Consider the following 19,884-nt stretch of genomic DNA (forward strand, 5'->3'; position numbering starts at 1 on the left):
TTTCACGAGAATCTGAATATGCTTTGGGAGAGTATGGTGGTTTACGGTCCGGCCAATCATGCATTGACCCCATTGTTTCTAGATGAACTCACCACTAAGATTGATTCTTGTAACATTCCGCTGGTCATTAGGGGCGATTTCAACCTTCTTAGGTTCCCTGCTGAGAAGAGTAATTCTAAATTTTCGTGTCCGCTAGGTGATGCATTTAACGATTTTATTGCGGATTGTTCCCTCCATGAACTACCTAGGACTGGGGCGCGTTTTACTTGGTCTAACCATCAGGCTTTTCCGATCTGCTCGGTGTTAGACTGTGTTTTCTCCTCCTCACCTGGGATTTGATTTTCCCTCGAGCTTCTCTCTCTGCCTTACCCCATGTTGGTTCGGATCACTCCCCTCTCATCTTGGATCTTGGAGTCTCTGGCTATAGTTTCCATATTTCAGTTTGATGCTTCTTGGCTTCTGGTCGATGGTTTTTACGATATGGTTGCAGAGAAGATCTCTTCCCTCTTACATTCTAGAGTCCGTTCTTTTGGCCCTATGGATGATTGGCATTTTTGCTCGTATCAACTTCATAAATTTTGGAAGGTTGGTGCCGTAACCACGCGGCCGAGGCTCTTAAAAGTAAGCGCGAACTGTTGGGGCAGGTGTCAGCGCTGGATGCGGAGGCTGACTCTTCCGGGCTCTCGACTGTTGGTTGGCAGCGTATGTATGACCTTGAGTCCAACCTTTTGAAGCTTCACCGACAGGCTGAGGTTTACTGGAAGCAGCGTGGCACAATTAACTAGACCCTGAAAGGGGATTTGCTCACTACTTATTTTTTTGCTATTGCTAATGGTCGGCGCCGTAAGTGCTCGATTAACAGTCTGGTAATTGATGGGATCCGGGTTGATGATTCCCGCCTTATTTTGGAGCGCGTGCATAATTTCTTTGTTCGATTGTTAGCTGCTAGGCCAGCTTCCGGTTTTGTTATATTGCCCAATCTCTGGGATGAGCAGAGACGGGTCTCGGAGGAGGAAAACCTGGCGCTTTTGATCCCTCTTTCTGTGGATGAGATCGAATTGGTTATTAATTATGCTAACATGAATTCGGCCTCGGGCCCCGATGGCTTTTCTATCCCTTTCTTTCATCGTTTCTGGTCGGTGTTGCGTCCTTTGGTTTGTGATGTCATCCAAGGTTTCTGTTGAGGGATTGTCGACATTTCTCGTCTTAACTACGCTATTTTATCTTTTATTCCCAAAGTAAAGGGCGTTGATTCTATCTCCCAATTCCGCCCTATTGCTCTGATTAATAATTTTGCCAAGTTGCCCTCTAAAGGGTTGGCGACAAGGCTGTCGCATGTTTCCCATCGTACCATTAGTCCTACCCAGATCACTTTTATCACAGGGAGGTATATTTTGGATGGTATTCTATGCTTACACGAAATCGTTCATGACCTCAGGAGGAGAGGCTCTCGCGCTATTATACTCAAACTTGATTTCGAGAAGGCATATGATTCTATTAGTTGGGATTTTCCCCGTCGGGTTCTGCATGCCAAAGGGTTTGATGTTGGTTATCTAAGGGTACACATGCGGGTTTTGACAAGCATAGGGGTGCCTTTTTTGGAACTCTTCGGGTAACAAACACAAATACAGGTTTGTCAAATGGAAGATCATTTGTAGACCTAAAAGCCTTGGGGGGCTTGGGATTTTGAATACTTTTGTTATGAACAAATGCCTCATCGTTAAATGGTGGTGGAGGATAATGACAGCTTCCCCTGGCACTCTTTGGTTTGATCTTTTGAAAGCTAAATACTCCCCTTCTGGTAGCCCCATGTTTCCTTCTGCGTCTCGTGGGTCCCAGTTTTGGAGAGACTGGATCAGAGTTAGGGACGTGTTTCGTGATCACATCAAGTTTGTTGTGAGGAACGGTGCTTCGACTCACTTCTAGTTGGACTAGTGGTCTAGGGATGCTCCTTTAGCTTCTTCTTTTCTGGTTTTGTTTTCCTATTGTTCCAATCCTGAGATCTCAATTTCTGAGCTCTCTCATAATAACTGGGATCTGGGTCTCTGAAGATCTCTTTCTCCTGTAGAGTTAGAGGACAGACAGCAGGTTGTTGCCTTGTTCCCTTCCCTCTCGGAGGAGGAGTATTCGGTGGTCTGGCCCCATGTGGCCTCTGGGAGATTTTTGATCAAGTCTCTTTATGCCAGGATTATTGTCGGCTCCCCCACATCTAAGTTCAAGCATATTTGGGCGGCCAGGAACCCCCCCTAAGATTAAGATTTTTCTATGGCAGGCCTTTAGAGGTCGATTACCTTCGGCGGACCAGATCCACAAGAGGAATGGCCCTGATTCAGCTTTTTGTTCTCTATGCTCTACTCTAGAAAACACCAATCATATCTTCTTTGGTTGTCCGTTGGCCAAACTGGTCCGAGGTTGTGTTCGTTCTTGGCCGAATGTTTCTTGGGATCCCACCTCTTTCTCAGACCTACGACTATTAGCTGGCAACATCCAGGGTCTGTCTAAGAGGTTGTTTTGGGCTGGGCTGGGTGCTCTTTGCTGGTCTTTATGGACTACTAGGAATAAATTCACTATTGATGGTGTTTTTCTTAACAAACCAGCTGATGTTCTATTTAAAATGTCTATCTTCTTGCAGCAGTGAAAATTATTGACTAAGCCAGCGGATCTGGACTGTATGGAGGAGTTGATCAACAAAGTGCGGGCATCTGCCAATCTGATGTCCTCTCCTGCCGCCGCTAATTCCTCCTAGGTTTTTGGGCTATCTCTGTTTTGCAGTAGGTTGTTGGCCTGCGTGCCTTCTTCTGTGACAATTAGGCATGTGTGCCTCCGAACTTCTGTGTTGTGTGAACTGCGGCTTTTGGCCTCTGATGTGGTTGCGTGGTACGCTTGTGCTTGGTCTGTCCTGTACTCTACCGTGTGGCTTTATCTATAAAGTCAGAGGTATGCATTTTTCCTAAAAAATAAATTTAGCATCACACTAGACGGTAATTCAAGATCCGATACACCAATTCATCAGAAGGAGCTGATTCTAGGGTTCTAGGAAGAAGAAGGATATCTTATCCAAAAAGGAGGAAGAAGGAGAGAAGCACACACAGGTGCAGAGAGAAAGAGAGCTGCCTTGAAAGCTGTCTCCCTCATCAGACTGGTCATAGTGGGGAGTAACTTAGATCAGCGTCATGCATATGACACTAGCCTAAGTTACTACCTTCATAATGCAAAATAAAGTAATATTAGTATCTTAGATGGCTTCATTTATTAGTTTGTAGACTCGTCTTGTCTTGAAAAGTGCTATGTTACAATAACATATTATGTTACCACCTCTCATTAATTACTTGCCACATAAGAAAAACAAATTTAAAATGCGCTATATTACTAGCTAAATTACTCCCACTATGACTAGCTTCAAAAGTAGCTGACCGTTGCGTACATGGGCCGGCCTTTGAGTGTGTGCCTAGTCCTTCCTGACGGGCCTCCAGCACCGGTTGGTGGTGGGCCCTGCCTGTCGGTGGCAGACTTGGTCGTGAGTCGTGACACTCCACTTATCTAGAGGTGGGGGTGCCGGCCGCCGCCGGCGAGGCGTCCTGGCCCCGCCCCGGCCCCGCCATCTCACCTTGGGAGAAGTTACCAGAAAAGAATGAGATGGAGGAGGAGCACAGCGGCGGGGTGCGGCGGAGGTGGCTCGTCGACGTCGCCCGCTGGCGCCCCTCCCCGACGCAGTTCCAAGCCGCGGCTGCCCTCCTGCCGCTGCACCACCGCCATGCCATCTCCAGGTAAACTCTCCCACCAGGTTAACTCCCTTCCCTTCGGAGATGGATAAGAAAATACCCATGGAATTGGTAGGGTTGAATTCGAATCAAAACCCCTGACTATGCCCTTCGGAGATTGATCTTGCTGTGGGGATCAACCCAACTCGCTGGTGCAGGTTTGTCAAGGAGGAGGACAGGAAACGAGCGCTCATCAGCCGGCTGCTCCAGTACTCGCTTGTGCACCGTGTTCTTGGCATCCCATTCCACCAGATCGACATATGCCGAACAACTGAAGGGAAGCCGTATCTGGTACTGCAGCTCGTTCAATCAATTTCGTTCCGAAGTCACTACAACAACTCTTTACCCTTTATTATTTACTCTCAACTGCATCAACGGATGAAAAATGAGCATTTTTTAGGTCAAATAGCTTCTGCAATCAATGGATCACTCTCTGATTAAGTTATATGCCCTTGTTATTCTTGCAGAAGAATGGCCCTCCGGCCTTCAGAAACTTCAATTTCAACACGTCGCATCAGGGTGACTACGTCGGCATAGCATCTGAGCTTCTTTGCCTTGTTGGCCTTGATATTGTGTGTATCTCTAAGCCTCAGGGAGAAACCACCGTGGAATTCCTTAAGAATTTCTCTTCATACCTCACAGACCATGAGTGGAACTGCATTGGTCACGCTGCCGGTTCCATTGAGATGTTAACAGAATTCTACAGGTAATTATTTGTTGGGAGCTTTCTAATAGACAATAATGTACAGAGAATCAGCATTCAGAGTTGGTTGAGTGTCGGGCCCTCTACCCTGATGGATGATTCAGAGGACTATGAGCTAGTTCTATAATCACCACGAAAAAAGCACAAGAAAAGAGTAGTAGATCAATGCTACTACTTATGAATTTCTGCTGAAACCTAACCAAGTACCTGTACTCCCATGTCCTAAAAGTTATCATTACTGCACTCAAGTTCATAGATGCTGCAGTGTTTAACAACCCATTCAGCTGCGTGAGGCTTGAGTCCTAATTTTTAATATTTTAGCAAAAACAAATCTCTGGGTTTTGCCAACAATGTGGAAGGAGATATTTTTTTACTAAAATAAATAGTTTTAAAATTTTGAAATAAGTACGCTTCAAACACTACCAAGGATGTGGTTCTGCTTTTGTAAGAAGTGTATGTTAGCAGCTATGTTAGTTGATATCATCTTCATTCTTTGATGGTCTGCATAGTACAAATTGTTTGTCTTTCTTTTGGAAGAAAGACAGCCAAAGTGCATCTTAGATTTGATAATTATCAAAGAAAACAACCAGTACATTACATTGAAAAACATACTAGCCTTCTTCTTCCTCCGATTGACTGCCGCCCGTTGGAGATTGAAATCGCACTGAACCAACAGTAAAGAAAAGGGACACCTGCAAATGCCCTCGCCATACCAGGCTATAAATTGTTCGTCATTTGTAGGTACTGGTGTCTCAAAGAAGCATTTGTTAAAGCTGTAGGCGCTGGGGTTGGATTTGGGCTGCATCGCTTGGAATTCCACCATGTTGAATGGAGTAACATCTCTGTCTACATTGACGGGATAGAGTCTAGGAAATGGAGGTTCTGCCTTTTCAAGCTTGATGAATTGCATTTGGTATGTATGGATTTGTTCACATCATATACTTTGCACAGATAGAAATCCAATTCAAAATCGATCTGGTGATATAAATCTGTTATATGTTCTTTACAAAGCGTAGAGTAGGGATATGCTCTTGCAGGCTAGTTCTTGTGACAGGTTACTTACTTACCATTACAAATGCAATTGCAGGCGTCCATAGCGAAAGGGCATCCGGAGGATGCTACACACAGCTTCAAGACAACATTGTCTGATGTGGTTGTTGAGGACGAAGAATTTTATGCTGCACTAGAGATACCAGATGAAACTTTCACGCTACAGACGGCGGAGCAACTTACACAATTATAGTCTTAGCTGGCTAGATTTCTTACATAGTGCAGTAACATATGAGTGCAGGATTATATCAAGAGATGAAACGCCTTAGGCTTATTGATTCCCAGTTGCATACCACTTCACGAATGAATCAAGAGATGACATATATACTTGAAGGTGTCAAATAAGTAGATAATCAAGAGATGACATATATACATGAAGGTGTCAGGATTTGATAAAAAAAACTTGAAACTAGAAAGATAGATGAATGCCTGCTAAATGTAGGCCAATTTTTATTCAGAACAAGGATGCATGATTTATGCTCAGAGCTTTTGCGCAGGATGATCTATCAGGATTTTTTTTCCAATTTATGGCAAAAGGAAATCACAATTTTGGAAGGGTTTACATGCTATAATAATCTGGTTTACGATGAGAGCTGCATATATTGTAGATTTGTAGTCAAGTTGTCTCATGCGAAATTTTGGCCAGGTGTCTCTAGTCATTTCTCAACATAAGCACTGTGTAATACAGCTATCTTATTTGGAGCTTCAGAGGCCTCTCAAGGTTGAAACATTCTGTATGGCTGCTTCCAGGTGATAGAGATCTGAGGCGTGGAGGATTACTCTGTAAACCATGTAGAGATCTTGAATCGTCAGAACAGATGCTGTTTTAGTTGCCTTTTTGGTAAATTTTCATTGGTGTGTGCATAGAGATTGAAGAGTCCTGGAACCTTATGGATGCTGTAGGTAACACAGATGACAAATGTTGAATCGACTTCAATTCTATGCATGAGGGCTGCAAGCCTGCAGAACGATATATTTTATTTTGAAGTATAATTTGTAAACCTTTAGGATGATCACCCCAAGTGCAACCGCAACATTTTAAAAATAGCAATCTGAACTCACTTCCATAATGTGCCTTTATCTTGGAAAATAATGGACATACACTCGAAGAGTTGTATTAGTATCAAAATGGGGAGTACCAGGAACTGACGGCCATGGCTATAAAACATTGACCGGAAAAGAGAGCAAGTGAGGAAGCAAGGGAGCAAGCAAGCTATATCCGGAGTTCGGCGCCCGTTGCCGCCATTCCCTCCACACCTTCCAAACTCCAAATCCATCTTTTTCTCTGTCGCACAAAGGCTTTCCAACCAAACAAAGCGAAAAATGCTGCATGCTGGTCTCTCTTTTGGCCGGTTCTCCATGCATGCCTGTGTCTCCGTCGGAGAGCCATGGGCCAATGCTGCGCCAAGGGTGCCGGGCGCGCCGGCGACGCCAACTCGGACCCGCCGCTGCCCGCGCCCGCAGCCCCAAAGGTGGAGCCCGTTGCATCGTCGTCGACCGCCAGCAACGGCGTCGCGGCGCCGCCGGCCGCCAATGCCAAGCCGGGCAAGCCGCCGCCCCCCGTGGGCGAGGTGCTCGGCCGCGCCATGGAGGACGTGCGCACCACCTACTCCATCGGCAAGGAGCTCGGGCGCGGCCAGTTCGGCGTGACCCACCTCTGCACGCACCGCTCCACCGGCGAGAAGCTGGCGTGCAAGACCATCGCCAAGCGCAAGCTGGCCAACAAGGAGGACGTGGAGGACGTCCGGCGCGAGGTGCAGATCATGTACCACCTCTCCGGCCAGCCCAACATCGTCGACCTCCGGGGCGCCTACGAGGACAAGCACAACGTGCACCTCGTCATGGAGCTCTGCGCCGGCGGCGAGCTCTTCGACCGGATCATCGCCAAGGGCCACTACACGGAGCGGGCCGCCGCCGCGCTGCTCCGGGCCATCGTCGGCATCGTCCACACATGCCACTGCATGGGGGTGATGCACCGGGACCTCAAGCCGGAGAACTTCCTCCTGCTCAGCAAAGGGGAGGACTCGCCGCTCAAGGCCACCGACTTCGGCCTCTCCGTCTTCTTCAAGGAAGGCGAGGTGTTCAGGGACATCGTCGGCAGCGCATACTACATCGCGCCGGAGGTGCTCAAGCGGCGCTACGGCCCCGAGGCTGACATCTGGAGCATCGGCGTCATGCTCTACATCTTCCTCGCCGGCGTCCCGCCGTTCTGGGCGGAGAACGAGAACGCCATCTTCACCGCCGTGCTACGCGGGCAGGTCGACTTCAACGGCGATCCATGGCCAAACATCTCCTCCGGCGCCAAGGATCTTGTCAAGAAGATGCTCAACATCAACCCCAAGGAGAGGCTCACGGCCTTCCAAGTCCTCAGTAAGCACTCTCCCAAACCTGATTCATGCGTCATATGGTTCATGTGTCGAAGCTTATGGCCTGAAAATTGTGTGGATTTGAGTTGCCAGATCACCCGTGGATCAAAGAAGACGGAGACGCACCCGATACGCCGCTCGACAATGTCGTTCTCAACAGGCTCAAGCAATTCAGGGCCATGAACCAGTTCAAGAAAGCTGCGCTGAGGGTAGGAGGAACTCTTGTTTTTCTCCTCATATCTAGCTGTTGAACTGAACAAACAATGCTTAGATTGCAGTTTGTCAGGCACTCAACATTGATGGTGTGTGTGCTTTCAGGTTATAGCTGGGTGCTTGTCGGAAGAGGAGATCAGGGGGCTCAAGGAGATGTTCAAGAACATCGACAAAGATAACAGCGGCACAATCACGCTCGAAGAGCTCAAGAACGGGCTAGCAAAGCAGGGCACAAAGCTGTCAGACAATGAAATTGAGCAACTCATGGAAGCAGTGAGTCTTCACTCTTCAGCGAGCTATCGATAACACGGTTCCATTGCAGGACAGGTTTTTCATCAAAATTCATCTGTACTTCAAATTTCTCCAGGCTGATGCAGATGGCAATGGATTGATTGACTACGAGGAGTTCGTCACCGCCACAGTTCACATGAACAAGATGCATAGAGAGGAGCACCTATACACAGCATTCCAGTTCTTCGACAAGGATAACAGTGGGTAAGCTGAACAACAAAATCAACAGACTAGGTAGCTGAATTCTGTAGTTTAGATAGCATTTTACTACGGCTTATGTTTTATCTCAAAAATCTTGCAGGTACATAACAAGAGATGAGCTCGAGCAAGCCTTGAAGGAGAAGGGAATGTATGATGCCAAAGAGATCAAGGAGATCATCTCAGAGGCTGACACTGACAATGTAAGACAGCAAGTATAAATTGAGTATGCATTACACATACGCAATCTGATGCACGGAAGTTAAATTGCACACAAAAAATAGGACCTGATAAAATCAAATTGATAGCCAGTTTACTCAGTTGACAATGATTAATTTATTTTATTGCACATATAGGATGGGAGGATAGATTATTCAGAATTCGTGGCGATGATGAAGAAAGGAGCAGGCAGCACCGAGCCAACGAACCCAAAGAAGAGGAGAGATCTAGTTCTAGAGTGAAACAGGCATTTTAGCTCAAACAAGGAGATGTGCAGTCACCACCAGTGCAGAGTGCATAATGGAACCCTCTTTCCAGATGCTTCTCAGCATGAGCTCAAAATCGTGGACAGATTTGTACAATCTACTTACTAGTTGCTGAGGAGTATCACTTGGATTGGAATCCACATACATACCCATGAATTTGGGGAAGAAAGATGGAGTTGTCTCCCACCTGCACATTTTTGTCATCTTGTACACTTACACACTTACATAAGATGTTGGTGGTGCGCAAGCCCTAGAGGTCATCGGTGCATTCATGAGGGTGCAAGCCTCTGCTGATGTGGTTGATGGAGAAGAAACATAGAGGACTAGATGAATGAAGATATAATTGGTCTTCACCAACAATTTCAAGACTACATATGGTATATAGTGAGGCCAGATGAATTGATTTACTTGTATTACAACAGGTCTGAACTAAATAGATGATTTCATTTGCTTATGTTACACCAGATGAATACAATAAGTTGACAAAAGATTCATAACAGTGTAGTTTAAAGAAATTATTTCACTGCGTCTGGTGTTCCTTGGTTTGTCATTACAGAGAATTGATGCATTGCAGGAGCATCACGAAACAAGATCTAATGACCCACCGACACTGAAAAGCCTGGTCGCAACTTCATCAAACTTACTCCATCCCAAGTAAATGAACAATCCAGGATGTGATAAGCTAATAATGTAAGCAGATACCTGCGCAAATGAAAAGAAAAATATTGTGTCAATGGAAAGTGAGGTCGCTACTTATTGGACAATTTGCTATGGGATGCATCAGCGGAATCTCCCAGATTCCTGCCACCAAATGGTTTGCGAGGAATGAGCGCTTCTCACCTCAAGAAAATCCATTTATTCGCCGAATATCAGTGGTGTAGTTAAAGTCTAGTTAATTCACCGGAAATCGTTCTATGATGCCATACTATGAGTACAAGGAGATGCATGAAAGGGGAAAAGCATTTTTTTTCATTTTTTTTAAGTGTGGAAGCATGTATTTACCTAGTAGAGTTTATTTTGCAGTTTCTAGAGAACCATTGCCTTGCAGTGCTTCACGTTCCCTTTGACGGCGTTCTCTCTGCAAATTTGGACAAGAAATTACACATTACACACACGAAATTGAAAATTGTATCCAATAAATCAAGATCCTAGTACTCTCATTGCAAGTTGTTGGGAAGCAAGGATGGGTCTATCATGGAACATGTGCAGTGCAGATGTAGTTTCCCTGGAAGAATTTACAGAACGACAGTAAGTGGCGCAATTCAACTGGGCAAGGCACTCCTCAAGTGTAATCGCTTTGGTAAAACAGCACATCCCAGTCCAAACAGCTTATCTATCGAACCGCTCCCAGTCCCAGGCATTTCCACAAACAGCTGGTGTGCAGATGCGCATGGGCAAATCTAGAACAAGAATCCAACCAAACAGGCACTCGTTCTAGCTAGGAATTGCACGGTGGGTGAAGTTTGCAGTGGATATGTCTCAACCAACGACGATCACAGGCATTTCCGCATACAGTCGGAGAAGAAGGAGCGAGGAGAGGGTGGGGGTACCGTACCCTGCGGTCCCAGTAGGGGTGGAAGCAGACGAAGTCGTAGACGGGGGTGATGGTGCTGAGGAGGACGAGGTTGACGCCCATGAACACCAGCAGCCCCGTCATCGGCCGCGCGCGGTGCGGCATCTCTCCTCCGCCCGTCCCTTCTCGCCGCCGTTCCGTTCCGGGGAGAGCTCTCCGCTGCCACTAGCCGATGCGATGCGACGCGAGAAGAGGAGGCAGCGCTTACAGGTGGGGCCGAATCGTATAAACCGAACCAAACCATCTGATCTTTGACCAGTCACCAGTCCGATAATATCTTTCGACAGAAAGATATATTTTCTTGTCTTTTTTAGGGGAAATATATTTTCTTTATTCCAGAGGAAAGAAAGATATATGTTCGAAAATGTTAATGAGGGAATGTCTTGTCTTGTGTGAATGGTTTTTTTAAAACGCTCTCTGATGCATCACATGCACAAATCTCAAAGCGGAGACACTAGAAATTTTTGCGGCACATATTCGTTGTCATGAACCTTTTTTTTGCGAGGGCGTTGTCATGAACCCTTACACATGTATTTAATTGCATAATACATCGTTCCTGGTGAATGTGCTTACTTTTTTAGAGAAAAATGAACGTGCTTACTTATGACATAGCATTGCAATTTTTTTATGTAGTATGGCAATTCTTGAAAATGTGGGTATCTTTCTCTTTTACTTAGCAATGCCAATCGTCTTCGCTACAGCATGGCAATCCCTTGAAACGCATGACGATTTCTTTACTATATTATGATAAAAGAAACTGCTATAGCATGGCAATTTTTTCTTTTTAGCATAACAAATCTCTCTATTATAGCATGACAAATATATCTCTATTGTTGCCAGGCATGAATGTTCTCTAGGCATGTTTTTTGAGGGAACACTCTCTGATGGCTTCGTTTACTCAAATGAGCCTCTCCGAGGGAACATTTGTTCGCGGAAGGGATCTATCATCTGATTGATTTTTCATCTACTATGTAACTTGATATTTTTTCTTTAGCAATTTCTTTATGGCTAGTTTTATTTCAAATCAAGAAGACATACATCATCAATGGCCAAAGCTAAAATAGAATCGGGTGGGTTCTCCTTTCACAGATTCGGGGGATGAACCCTTACCAAGCTAGCTAGTTCATGAGCCACATGGTTGGTATAACGAGGACATTGTTCAAAAATGACTCGACGAAATTATCCATGGAAATCAAACCATTGTCAATGATACCTGTCGCGGAGGTTGGTGATCTTGAACCATGGTTCATCATGTTTATAAGCTCTAGACGATCAGAGTGCACCATCGGATGTTGAATACACAGGTTTAGGCCCGTCTTCAACAACATGGCCTCAACCACTGAGGCATCAGTTGTGGGATGACCCGTAATTATTCGCCGCGACAACCCCCCGGTCCCTTCACCAGGAATGACCAGAACTATCTCCATGCGAGAAGAAGCATCCACATTTAGTTTTACCATACCCGCTGGCGTTCCCACCCAACAAGTTTCTTTTGTTAGAACCGCTACAATGCACCCAACACAGGCATAATTCAACGTCCGAGTTTGGATTGAGATCGATGTCTGGTGCTTGTACTACTTCATTGTTGACATGTTGCCTACTCTCGCACCATATGAACCAACATCCCATGTCGACAAGATCAACCACTATTGGGGGGGGGGGGGGGGTTGCTCCATAAACAAATATGGTGCCTTATCAAAAAATGAATTCCTCCAACATACTCGATCCGGCCTTGTCTATTTTTCTGTGAATGCCCACTCCCTTTTGTGTGTTCTTTGTTCTTGGGCATTCAAACAAAAGCATGGCAGATATCTTCCCTTCCCACAAACATGTCATGTTGGGGAGACTTTAATATGGCCATTGTTTTGGATCTTTCTACATAGAATGGCTTCATGCATGACGCATCACACAATTTTTGATTGTAGCCAGAATTTCAGTTTCCATAGTTTCTTCCACATAAGGTTCACAACAGATCTACTTTGACCGGAAAAAACGTCTGATTTTTCACCAGGCTGGGAATCTCATTTGAGGTGATATGGCGATCGGGCTGAGAATGTATTTGAATTGGTGTAATGTCATGCCACGGAGTCATTCATCTCACCGCTAGGTAGTGGGTTTGAAGGATTATGTTCACATCCACTTCCGAGAAGTTGTCATGGATCAGTTCCTCGTCCTACCAGTCCATATGTGGGTCAGTCAACTCATGTACCATACTCAGGGTTCTTGCACCTCTTACATTACAACTTTTGCTAGATGGAATCCAAGGGTCATCCCAAATAAGAATGCTAGCTCCGATTTGTTAGAATAAATTGTATAGGGTTAGGAAACATGTTTAACCTTTAACCTCTCTCTATCTCTGCTTCTCTCGTATCCCTCTTTGTAACGATCTCACGATCGATCTCTCCTTCTTGTATGCCAAGGCTTTTGCTCAATATATATTAATGCGGCCTGAGACAAAGGGTTTAACGCTTCCCATATCATTTGATACGGTTCCCACTCTCCTAATGCAACCCTGTTTGAAAGTTTGAATGTTTGTCCAAATACTCTGTCAAGCATATGAATAACTCGTGCCACAAAGAGATTGACCATTTTCAACATAGTTTCACCAAGAGGGCTTTGTTAAAGTTGAGCATATCCTGAAAATCCATTCCTCCCATCTACTTAAGCACACACATCTTACGCCATGCGAACCAATGCATCTTTTGTTGCTGGTGATCAAGACCGCCCCACCAATAGCGCGAATTTGTATTTGCAATGCCCTTGCAAACCTGTTTTGGGAGTTGAAGCACTAGAACTACTATAAAAACATGACGCCGGTTAGTTGGGGAAAAAATTTGGTGGCAACGTTTTCTAGTGAAAACTCCCAATCGGTGAAAAATCTAAAAGCTTCATTCGTCAAACGTCGGGTATTGAACGAATGGACCATATTGGAAGTGGGATGGCACCTAGCGCTTCGTTTGCTAACTTCCCAGCGAATTTCATCAAGCTCACAATTTTAATTAGGGAGCGAGATATTGGGATCACGACCAAAAGCTTTGCACAATTTAAAAAAAGATCAGTTTTGCTAAAGCACATCTAGATGTGCCATAAGTATTGCACATCTAGGTCATATGTCATTGATCGTACATTAAGATTCGTGTGAATATTTTCTTTCTCTTTTTTCTTTTTTTCTTTATGCTTGATTCACTCACTTAGATGTGCAATAACTAAAGCACATCTAGATGTGCCCTAGACACACCCTTAAAAGATAGCTCGGACTAATATATGTAAGCAATTTTAAGCCACACGTCGTCTGGCATGATGGTGAGGTGCCCTTGTAATTAGTAGCTTGGTCTTGAGCTTGTTCCAAAAGTCAACATGGTTTGTGCAAAATTCTTTTAAAATGCCAGATTTTGAATTTTGCCAAAAGTCCTTGAAATGTTTGATGAGTTTTGTGCAATTTCAAGAAGAAAAAAAACATGAATTTCAGTTACCAAAGAAGTTGAGAAACAAAATGTCATTCCGTTGGGCATGTGTTACGTAGTAGTGAAATAGCAATCAGAAGTTCAACAAGATCTGTCAAAAGTATCCAAATGACAGTAAAAAGAAGAAAACTAGTTGTGAATTTGTATGGTTAATACGGGTTAGGATCCTCTACGGTACCCTCGCAAAAAGAAAAAAAATTCTCTGCGATAGCCCGGTTAATACTACTACCTTCATTCGTAACGTTGGGGAGTGCAAATTGAACTCCCCAAACGTCATATATTTAGGAACCGAGGGAGTTGTTGTTAAAAAGATCACACAAGAAATAAGTAGTTGTTAAAATTCTTATCTGCCCTTTTCTAAGTTGAAAAAGAAAGGCCCAGGATATACCACTGGGTGGAATGGAGCATCATTTCCATTTCACTAGGGCCGCGGCTTGCTTCGATTGCGCATGCCTAAACTAAACTCAAGAGAAAGCCAACGCTTTTTGTCCGACTCGCGACACCATCATCCCCTTCTCTTCTCACCCATTGATTTCCGCTCGAGCATGGATGCACTGGCTGGTCACACCACCGTGTCCCCTTTCCATGCTCCGGGTCAATGTTTTGTACCACCACACCGTCCGGAAGAGAACAAAAGGCCACAGTTCACTTAGAAAAAAAGGACTAGAAAAGCGATGCACCTTTGTTCCCCTAAAGAAAACATTAAAACATGCACGTTTTTCTTCACGACCGTTCCGTTCCAAGGGAGAACAAAGAATTTGCAGTATTAAAGACATGCAACGAATTTCACATGACATTGAAGGAAATTCCATACGATAGATGAATGAAATGAAAGAGTTACAAATCTCAATGATAGATCTGATCGATGCCTCACAAATTAGCCAGACTTGACGTTAGTTGGCGCTAATCCGCTTTCTACTATCTCTGCTAAACCGACTCCTTCCATCAGAGTTCTAACGCTTCCATCCCCAACCTAAAATCTAAAATCACCTACGTTTTAGTAGTAGTCCATTCTAATCTGGGATCAACCAAGCAAGCAAAAGGAAACGGTACTGCTACTGCTAGAGCACTGGTGCTGAGTGACGATGCTGCTGTCAGTGGCACCCGGTTGAGCTGAGCTGAGCTGAGCTGATAGTTCAGAGGCCCAGCAGTATGTAGTAGACCAGTGTGATGGGGAGGGCGATGAGCATCCCGAAGATCACGCTGCATCAAAGCATAGTTTCATCATCATGTCAGGAATCAAAAGATCATAGTATACCACCATCTCAATGAATCAGTGTTATGATATAAAGTAGACGCAGCAACATCTCAAATTCCAAGGGAATCAAATCGATGTTGCACGATGATGATGATGATGAGTAGGATAGGAATCATGAAAAGCTACAAGGTTGTGTTTTCTCTGACTTGAGTGTATGATGCTCTCCAGTTACAACAAGAGAAAAGATGGGAATGGTTTTTGAAAGCTTTCCTTTCTAAAATTGATAACAGTGGCACAGCAAGAAAGATGCTAGAGGTGTGTTAAGATATCATACGCCGTGCTGAGAATGTTGGGGTGGACGTTGTACTCCTTGGCGAACACGAAGGGCACGATTCCTTGTGGCAGAGCAGCCTGCGATGCAAATTCAATTCATATGGTCACTACATTTTCTCTAGCTGAGTTCCAAGACAAGATCCTCAACTGGGATGTAATGTACTACCTGAACAATGGCGATGTGCAGAAGAACCCCGCGCAACCCAACAGCCAGAGAGGCGGCGGCCATCATCGCCGGACCCACCAGGAACCTCACAGCCATCGCGTAGGCCGCCAGCTTGTTCCCGCAGGCGATGATCCGGGGCTGCAACGCCATGAACAACCCTGCATTGCACAAAACATGAGCACGGCTGGGTTTGTGCAACAGTTTTACAGGAAAAGTGAGGAGTCAGAGCTGTGCAAACCTAGGCTGAACATGGCCATCCCAAGCCCTGCATCCGACAGGATCGAAATCGACTTGGCGATGATCGCCGGCATCTCGATCCCCCACCTGAAGTTGCCGCAATGCAGTTCACAAGATCAATCAGCAGATCAAATGTGGAGTGACTGATGAACAAACAAAATGTTTTTGTTCAGGACCAACGGTGAGATTAACTACCTGTAGGAGACGAGGGACCAGACGACGCCGATGAGGCTGGAGTAGGTGTTCGGGTTCCTGATCAGCTTCCTCCACACCATGATCAGGATGAGCCTCGTCATCACGCTCGCCGGCGGCATCGCGGCGGCCCTCTCCTCGCCGTCGTCCTTGGGGTGCAGCTGCGCGGTCGAGTTGGACCCCAGCTTGGCCAGCGTCGGGCCGTCCACGTTCGCCACGCCGCCGTTCTTGTTCCTGAAGCTGAAGTCGTCGCCGCCGCCGCGGCCGTACTCGTCGTAGGCCTGGGCACCTGAAACCATACGATCCAGACCGTTGGTTCGTCGATCGGACGGCCGAAAACAAACAAACTGCTAGTAGTAGCCTCTATATGAAAGGAGAGAGAAGAAGCTACCTTTGGCGAGGACGTCGCCGTGGTCGGCGCCACCGCCGAAGACATGCATGGCGCCGCCTGCAGCGCGCTCAGAGACCGGCGAGGCGCTGGAGCTCCAGACGAACATGTGCAGGTCCTTGCGCTTCCCGGCCAATGCCTGCGGCAGCGGCTGAGGCGAGTGGCCGCCCGTGCCGTTGCCAGCGCCAGCGCCGGCGGAGCCCTTCTCCTCGTCCCCCTTGGCATCGCCGACGATGTTGAAGAACTCGGCGTGGTTGAAGCTGGAGCCCCTCGGCGTGGGGTTCCTGGACGACTGCAGCGAGTATATCTCGACGCCGGAGAGGTTGGAGACGCGCGGCTGCATGGACTGCGAGTGGGAGTGTGAGTGCGAGTGGGAGCAGGCGGCCTCGGAGCGCGAGCTGGTGGACTTGCGCACGGTGACCCGCATCCTGCCGTCCTCCCCGACCTCGGCCTCCGCCTGCAGGTCGGCGCCGCCGCCGGCGGCCAGGGAGACGACGTCGGAGTCGACGCGGAAGGAGACGATGTCGGCGGCGGTGTCGGGGAACTGCTCCATGACGAGCATCTTGGCGCCGCGGTACTCGAAGAGGAAGAGCATGAGGGTGTACCAGATGATGCACTGGAGCACGACGATCTGCACCATGAGGGTGCCGGCGCTGGCGGGGCCGTACATGCCCCGGAGCAGCGGGATGCCCATGACGAGCGTGTTGGGGAGCGTGGAGAGGGAGAAGAGGGTGATGAGCCAGTCGAGGGAGCCGTTGCGGAGGCGGCACCAGAGGGCGAGGAGCGCGAGGACGGCGAGCTTCTGGAGCGTGTCGGCGGCGAGGAAGCGGAGGTTCATGGCGAAGGGGTCGTTGGAGGAGATGAAGTGGAAGGAGAGGAGCGGGACGGCGAAGAGCGCGACGAAGCGGTTGATCCCGGAGCACTGGTCGGGCGTGAAGATGCGCCACCAGCGCACGGAGCCGTAGGCGAGCGTCATGGCGACGTAGAGCGGCACGACGGCCGTGAGCACGTGGTAGAGATCCGCCGCGGTGATCATGGCCGCGCGCAATGCGGAGCCAAGAAACGGTGCGTGGTCAAGGCAGCTGGGTCAAGCGGAGGGGGACGGTTCAAGTAAAAAAAGACAAGGGGGGAGGGCAGAGCAGGCTTGGTGAAGAAGACGAAGACGGGGGCGCTGGAAATTAAAGAGCGGGGCGAGGGGAGGGGAGGGGAGCGAGACACGGAAGAGGCAAGCGGCGCAGGGGAGGGGCACAAAAAGCAGCTGCGGCAGGGAGGGGGTAGCATGGCGTGGTGTGATCACTGTGGGGTGTAGGCGAGGACGTAGAGGGAGCAGTGCGTTTCCTGGTCCGAGAGAGAGAGAGAGGAGCAGGTGGGTGCAGGTGTAGGACTAGGAAGTAGGAATAGGGGAGGAACGGCGTAAAGGAAGGGTGAGATGAAAGGAGGGGGCATGGTGTTGGCGTAATGGCGGACAAGAAAGGCGGAGGCGTTGGGACGTGTGTGCGGCGACATGGAGGTGCAAGGCCTTGTCCCTAGTGCGCGGCCCCTGCTCCTGCCCCGGTCCCTTGCATGCAGCTGCGGCAGCTGAGAGAGCTGCAGGAGTAGAGCTCGCTTGCTACCATAGCCTAGGGCTGCCCAATGCTTTGCTCCTGCGACTGCATCTACGCCTCCCCTCTCTCTCTCTCTCTCTCTCTCTCTCTCTCTGCGGCTGCTCTGCTGCAGGAGAGCCGAGGGAGGGAATCACATAAAGATCATCCAAACTTTATGCAGCCTAGGTTGGACTTTCTTGCCACCCCTCGCTCCCTCCTCCTCCTCTCTCTCTCTCTCTTGGGTACGTGCAATCGTGCATATACACATTGTACATGCGTACGTGCTGTATACTCCACCGTCTTTTCTACTCCTAACGTAGAGTATAGACAGTCTTGGTGGTGTGGTAGCTGACGCACTTGTACTAGCGCAGGCAGGCAGGCAGGCAGGGCCAGCTGTTGGGCGGTCGACGAGGACGACTCGTGGTGGAGTGGAGTGGAGTGAGTTCCATCTCTGTACTCTACTGTACACTGTGCTAGTGTGCGTACTGTACGTACGTGCCTGCGACGATTATATATTCGCTCGTTGCTTGCACTGCTCGCCTCGCGACGTCATCTACGTCTTCTCTCCTCGCACTGCACTGCGCTGTCCCCTCTCCCCTCTCCTCTTCTCCCTCCTGCAACGAACGAACGAACGAACTTGGACCGTGACGTACTGCAGTCACGCAAGTGTAAGGCCAACTCCACCGCGCAACCCTATCCTGTCCGGCTCCATCTGTTTGAGGTAAAAGAAACAAAAAAGGCGGCCCAGCGCGCGGGAGCAAACGGATTTTTGTCCGCTTTGTGTCCGCTTTCGACCCATCCCCGACCCAAACTTGCGCCGTTTTTGAGGTGAAACGGACAGCGCGCGGACGGGCGGGACGCGCGCGCTTGTCCTCCCCTGGCCCGCCTGTCGGTGGGAGAAACCAAAAAAACCCCGACGGCCATTTGGCGCCATTTCCCCCAAACCCTTCCACGTCCCTCCCACCCCCCCCTCTCTCCCCCGTCCATGGCCGACGCCCCGCCGAGTACCGGTGGCCTGGCCGTCGCCCCGACCGCAAAGGTGAAGAAGAAGGCGCCAAGGAAGCCGCGATCGGAGTACACGTCGGAGGAGATCGCCAAATTGGACGCGAAATCGGCGAAGAGGAGGGAACGGAGAGCGGCCGTCAAGATGAATGCCGCCGCGGCCAAGTTCGCCGCCCAGCGCGAGGAGCTGGAGGCCGCGCGGCGCAAGGCCGCTGCCGACGAGAAGAAGGACCTTGTCAACAAAGCGCACGCCGTCCTCATGCTTGGCATGGACCGTCCGGCGGGGTTCCATGCAGCGGCCATCGGCCCGGCGAGCACAGGCTCGTCGGTCGCCCGGCCTACGCACTGCCAGTCGCCGACGTCGCGTGTCGCGCCCATGTCGCCCGGCTTTCCTCCACCCAGGCACGACGGCCAGACCCGTTTCTCGGCGTCGCCGGACATGGGATTATTCGCGCCGTCCACACCACGCCCCGCGGCCGTCATCGACCTCAACGTGACGCCTGGGTCCAGCAGCAGCGGGCGGCCTTCCGTCGAGATGCAAAGAAAGCAGGCGCGTGCACCGTTCACGGGCACCATGCCGCCCCCCGCGTGTTGTTTGACGAAATGCCAACCTCAACGCCGATGGTGGATGACCCCTTCTACAACCAGTACATGGAGGACGTGATCTTCCAGGGTGGGCAT

The 19,884-nt window shown here is 48.5% G+C and overlaps 4 protein-coding genes across 4 annotated transcripts; 2 read left to right on the plus strand and 2 right to left on the minus strand.

Annotated features, from left to right (window-relative positions):
* Positions 1-3,503: 3,503 nt before the first annotated feature.
* On the plus strand, positions 3,504-5,841 carry LOC125551011 (L-aminoadipate-semialdehyde dehydrogenase-phosphopantetheinyl transferase-like). Its single transcript, XM_048714159.1, has 5 exons — positions 3,504-3,767; positions 3,920-4,052; positions 4,229-4,467; positions 5,206-5,377; positions 5,552-5,841. The coding sequence occupies exons 1-5, from the start codon at positions 3,637-3,639 to the stop codon at positions 5,705-5,707; spliced, it is 831 nt and encodes a 276-aa protein (XP_048570116.1). The 5' UTR covers positions 3,504-3,636; the 3' UTR covers positions 5,708-5,841.
* A 415-nt stretch (positions 5,842-6,256) lies between these two features.
* On the plus strand, positions 6,257-9,308 carry LOC125551010 (calcium-dependent protein kinase 25-like). The gene is made up of 6 exons (XM_048714157.1): positions 6,257-7,884; positions 7,974-8,089; positions 8,199-8,366; positions 8,461-8,588; positions 8,686-8,785; positions 8,939-9,308. The coding sequence occupies exons 1-6, from the start codon at positions 6,903-6,905 to the stop codon at positions 9,041-9,043; spliced, it is 1,599 nt and encodes a 532-aa protein (XP_048570114.1). The 5' UTR covers positions 6,257-6,902; the 3' UTR covers positions 9,044-9,308.
* Positions 9,309-9,492: 184 nt separating this feature from the next.
* LOC125551012 lies at positions 9,493-10,849 on the minus strand. The gene is made up of 3 exons (XM_048714160.1): positions 10,623-10,849; positions 10,070-10,145; positions 9,493-9,769 (listed from the first exon to the last, which is right to left on the minus strand). The coding sequence occupies exons 1-2, from the start codon at positions 10,743-10,745 to the stop codon at positions 10,080-10,082; spliced, it is 189 nt and encodes a 62-aa protein (XP_048570117.1). The 5' UTR covers positions 10,746-10,849; the 3' UTR covers positions 9,493-9,769; positions 10,070-10,079.
* Positions 10,850-15,094: 4,245 nt separating this feature from the next.
* Positions 15,095-17,828, minus strand: LOC125551013 (probable auxin efflux carrier component 1b). Its single transcript, XM_048714161.1, has 6 exons — positions 16,622-17,828; positions 16,234-16,519; positions 16,040-16,125; positions 15,802-15,959; positions 15,637-15,713; positions 15,095-15,307 (listed from the first exon to the last, which is right to left on the minus strand). Exons 1-6 carry the CDS (start codon positions 17,652-17,654, stop codon positions 15,241-15,243), a joined length of 1,707 nt encoding a protein of 568 aa, XP_048570118.1. The 5' UTR covers positions 17,655-17,828; the 3' UTR covers positions 15,095-15,240.
* Positions 17,829-19,884: the final 2,056 nt, after the last annotated feature.

Source organism: Triticum urartu, chromosome 4, assembly GCF_003073215.2.
Source record: "Triticum urartu cultivar G1812 chromosome 4, Tu2.1, whole genome shotgun sequence".
Taxonomy (NCBI): Eukaryota; Viridiplantae; Streptophyta; class Magnoliopsida; order Poales; family Poaceae; genus Triticum; species Triticum urartu.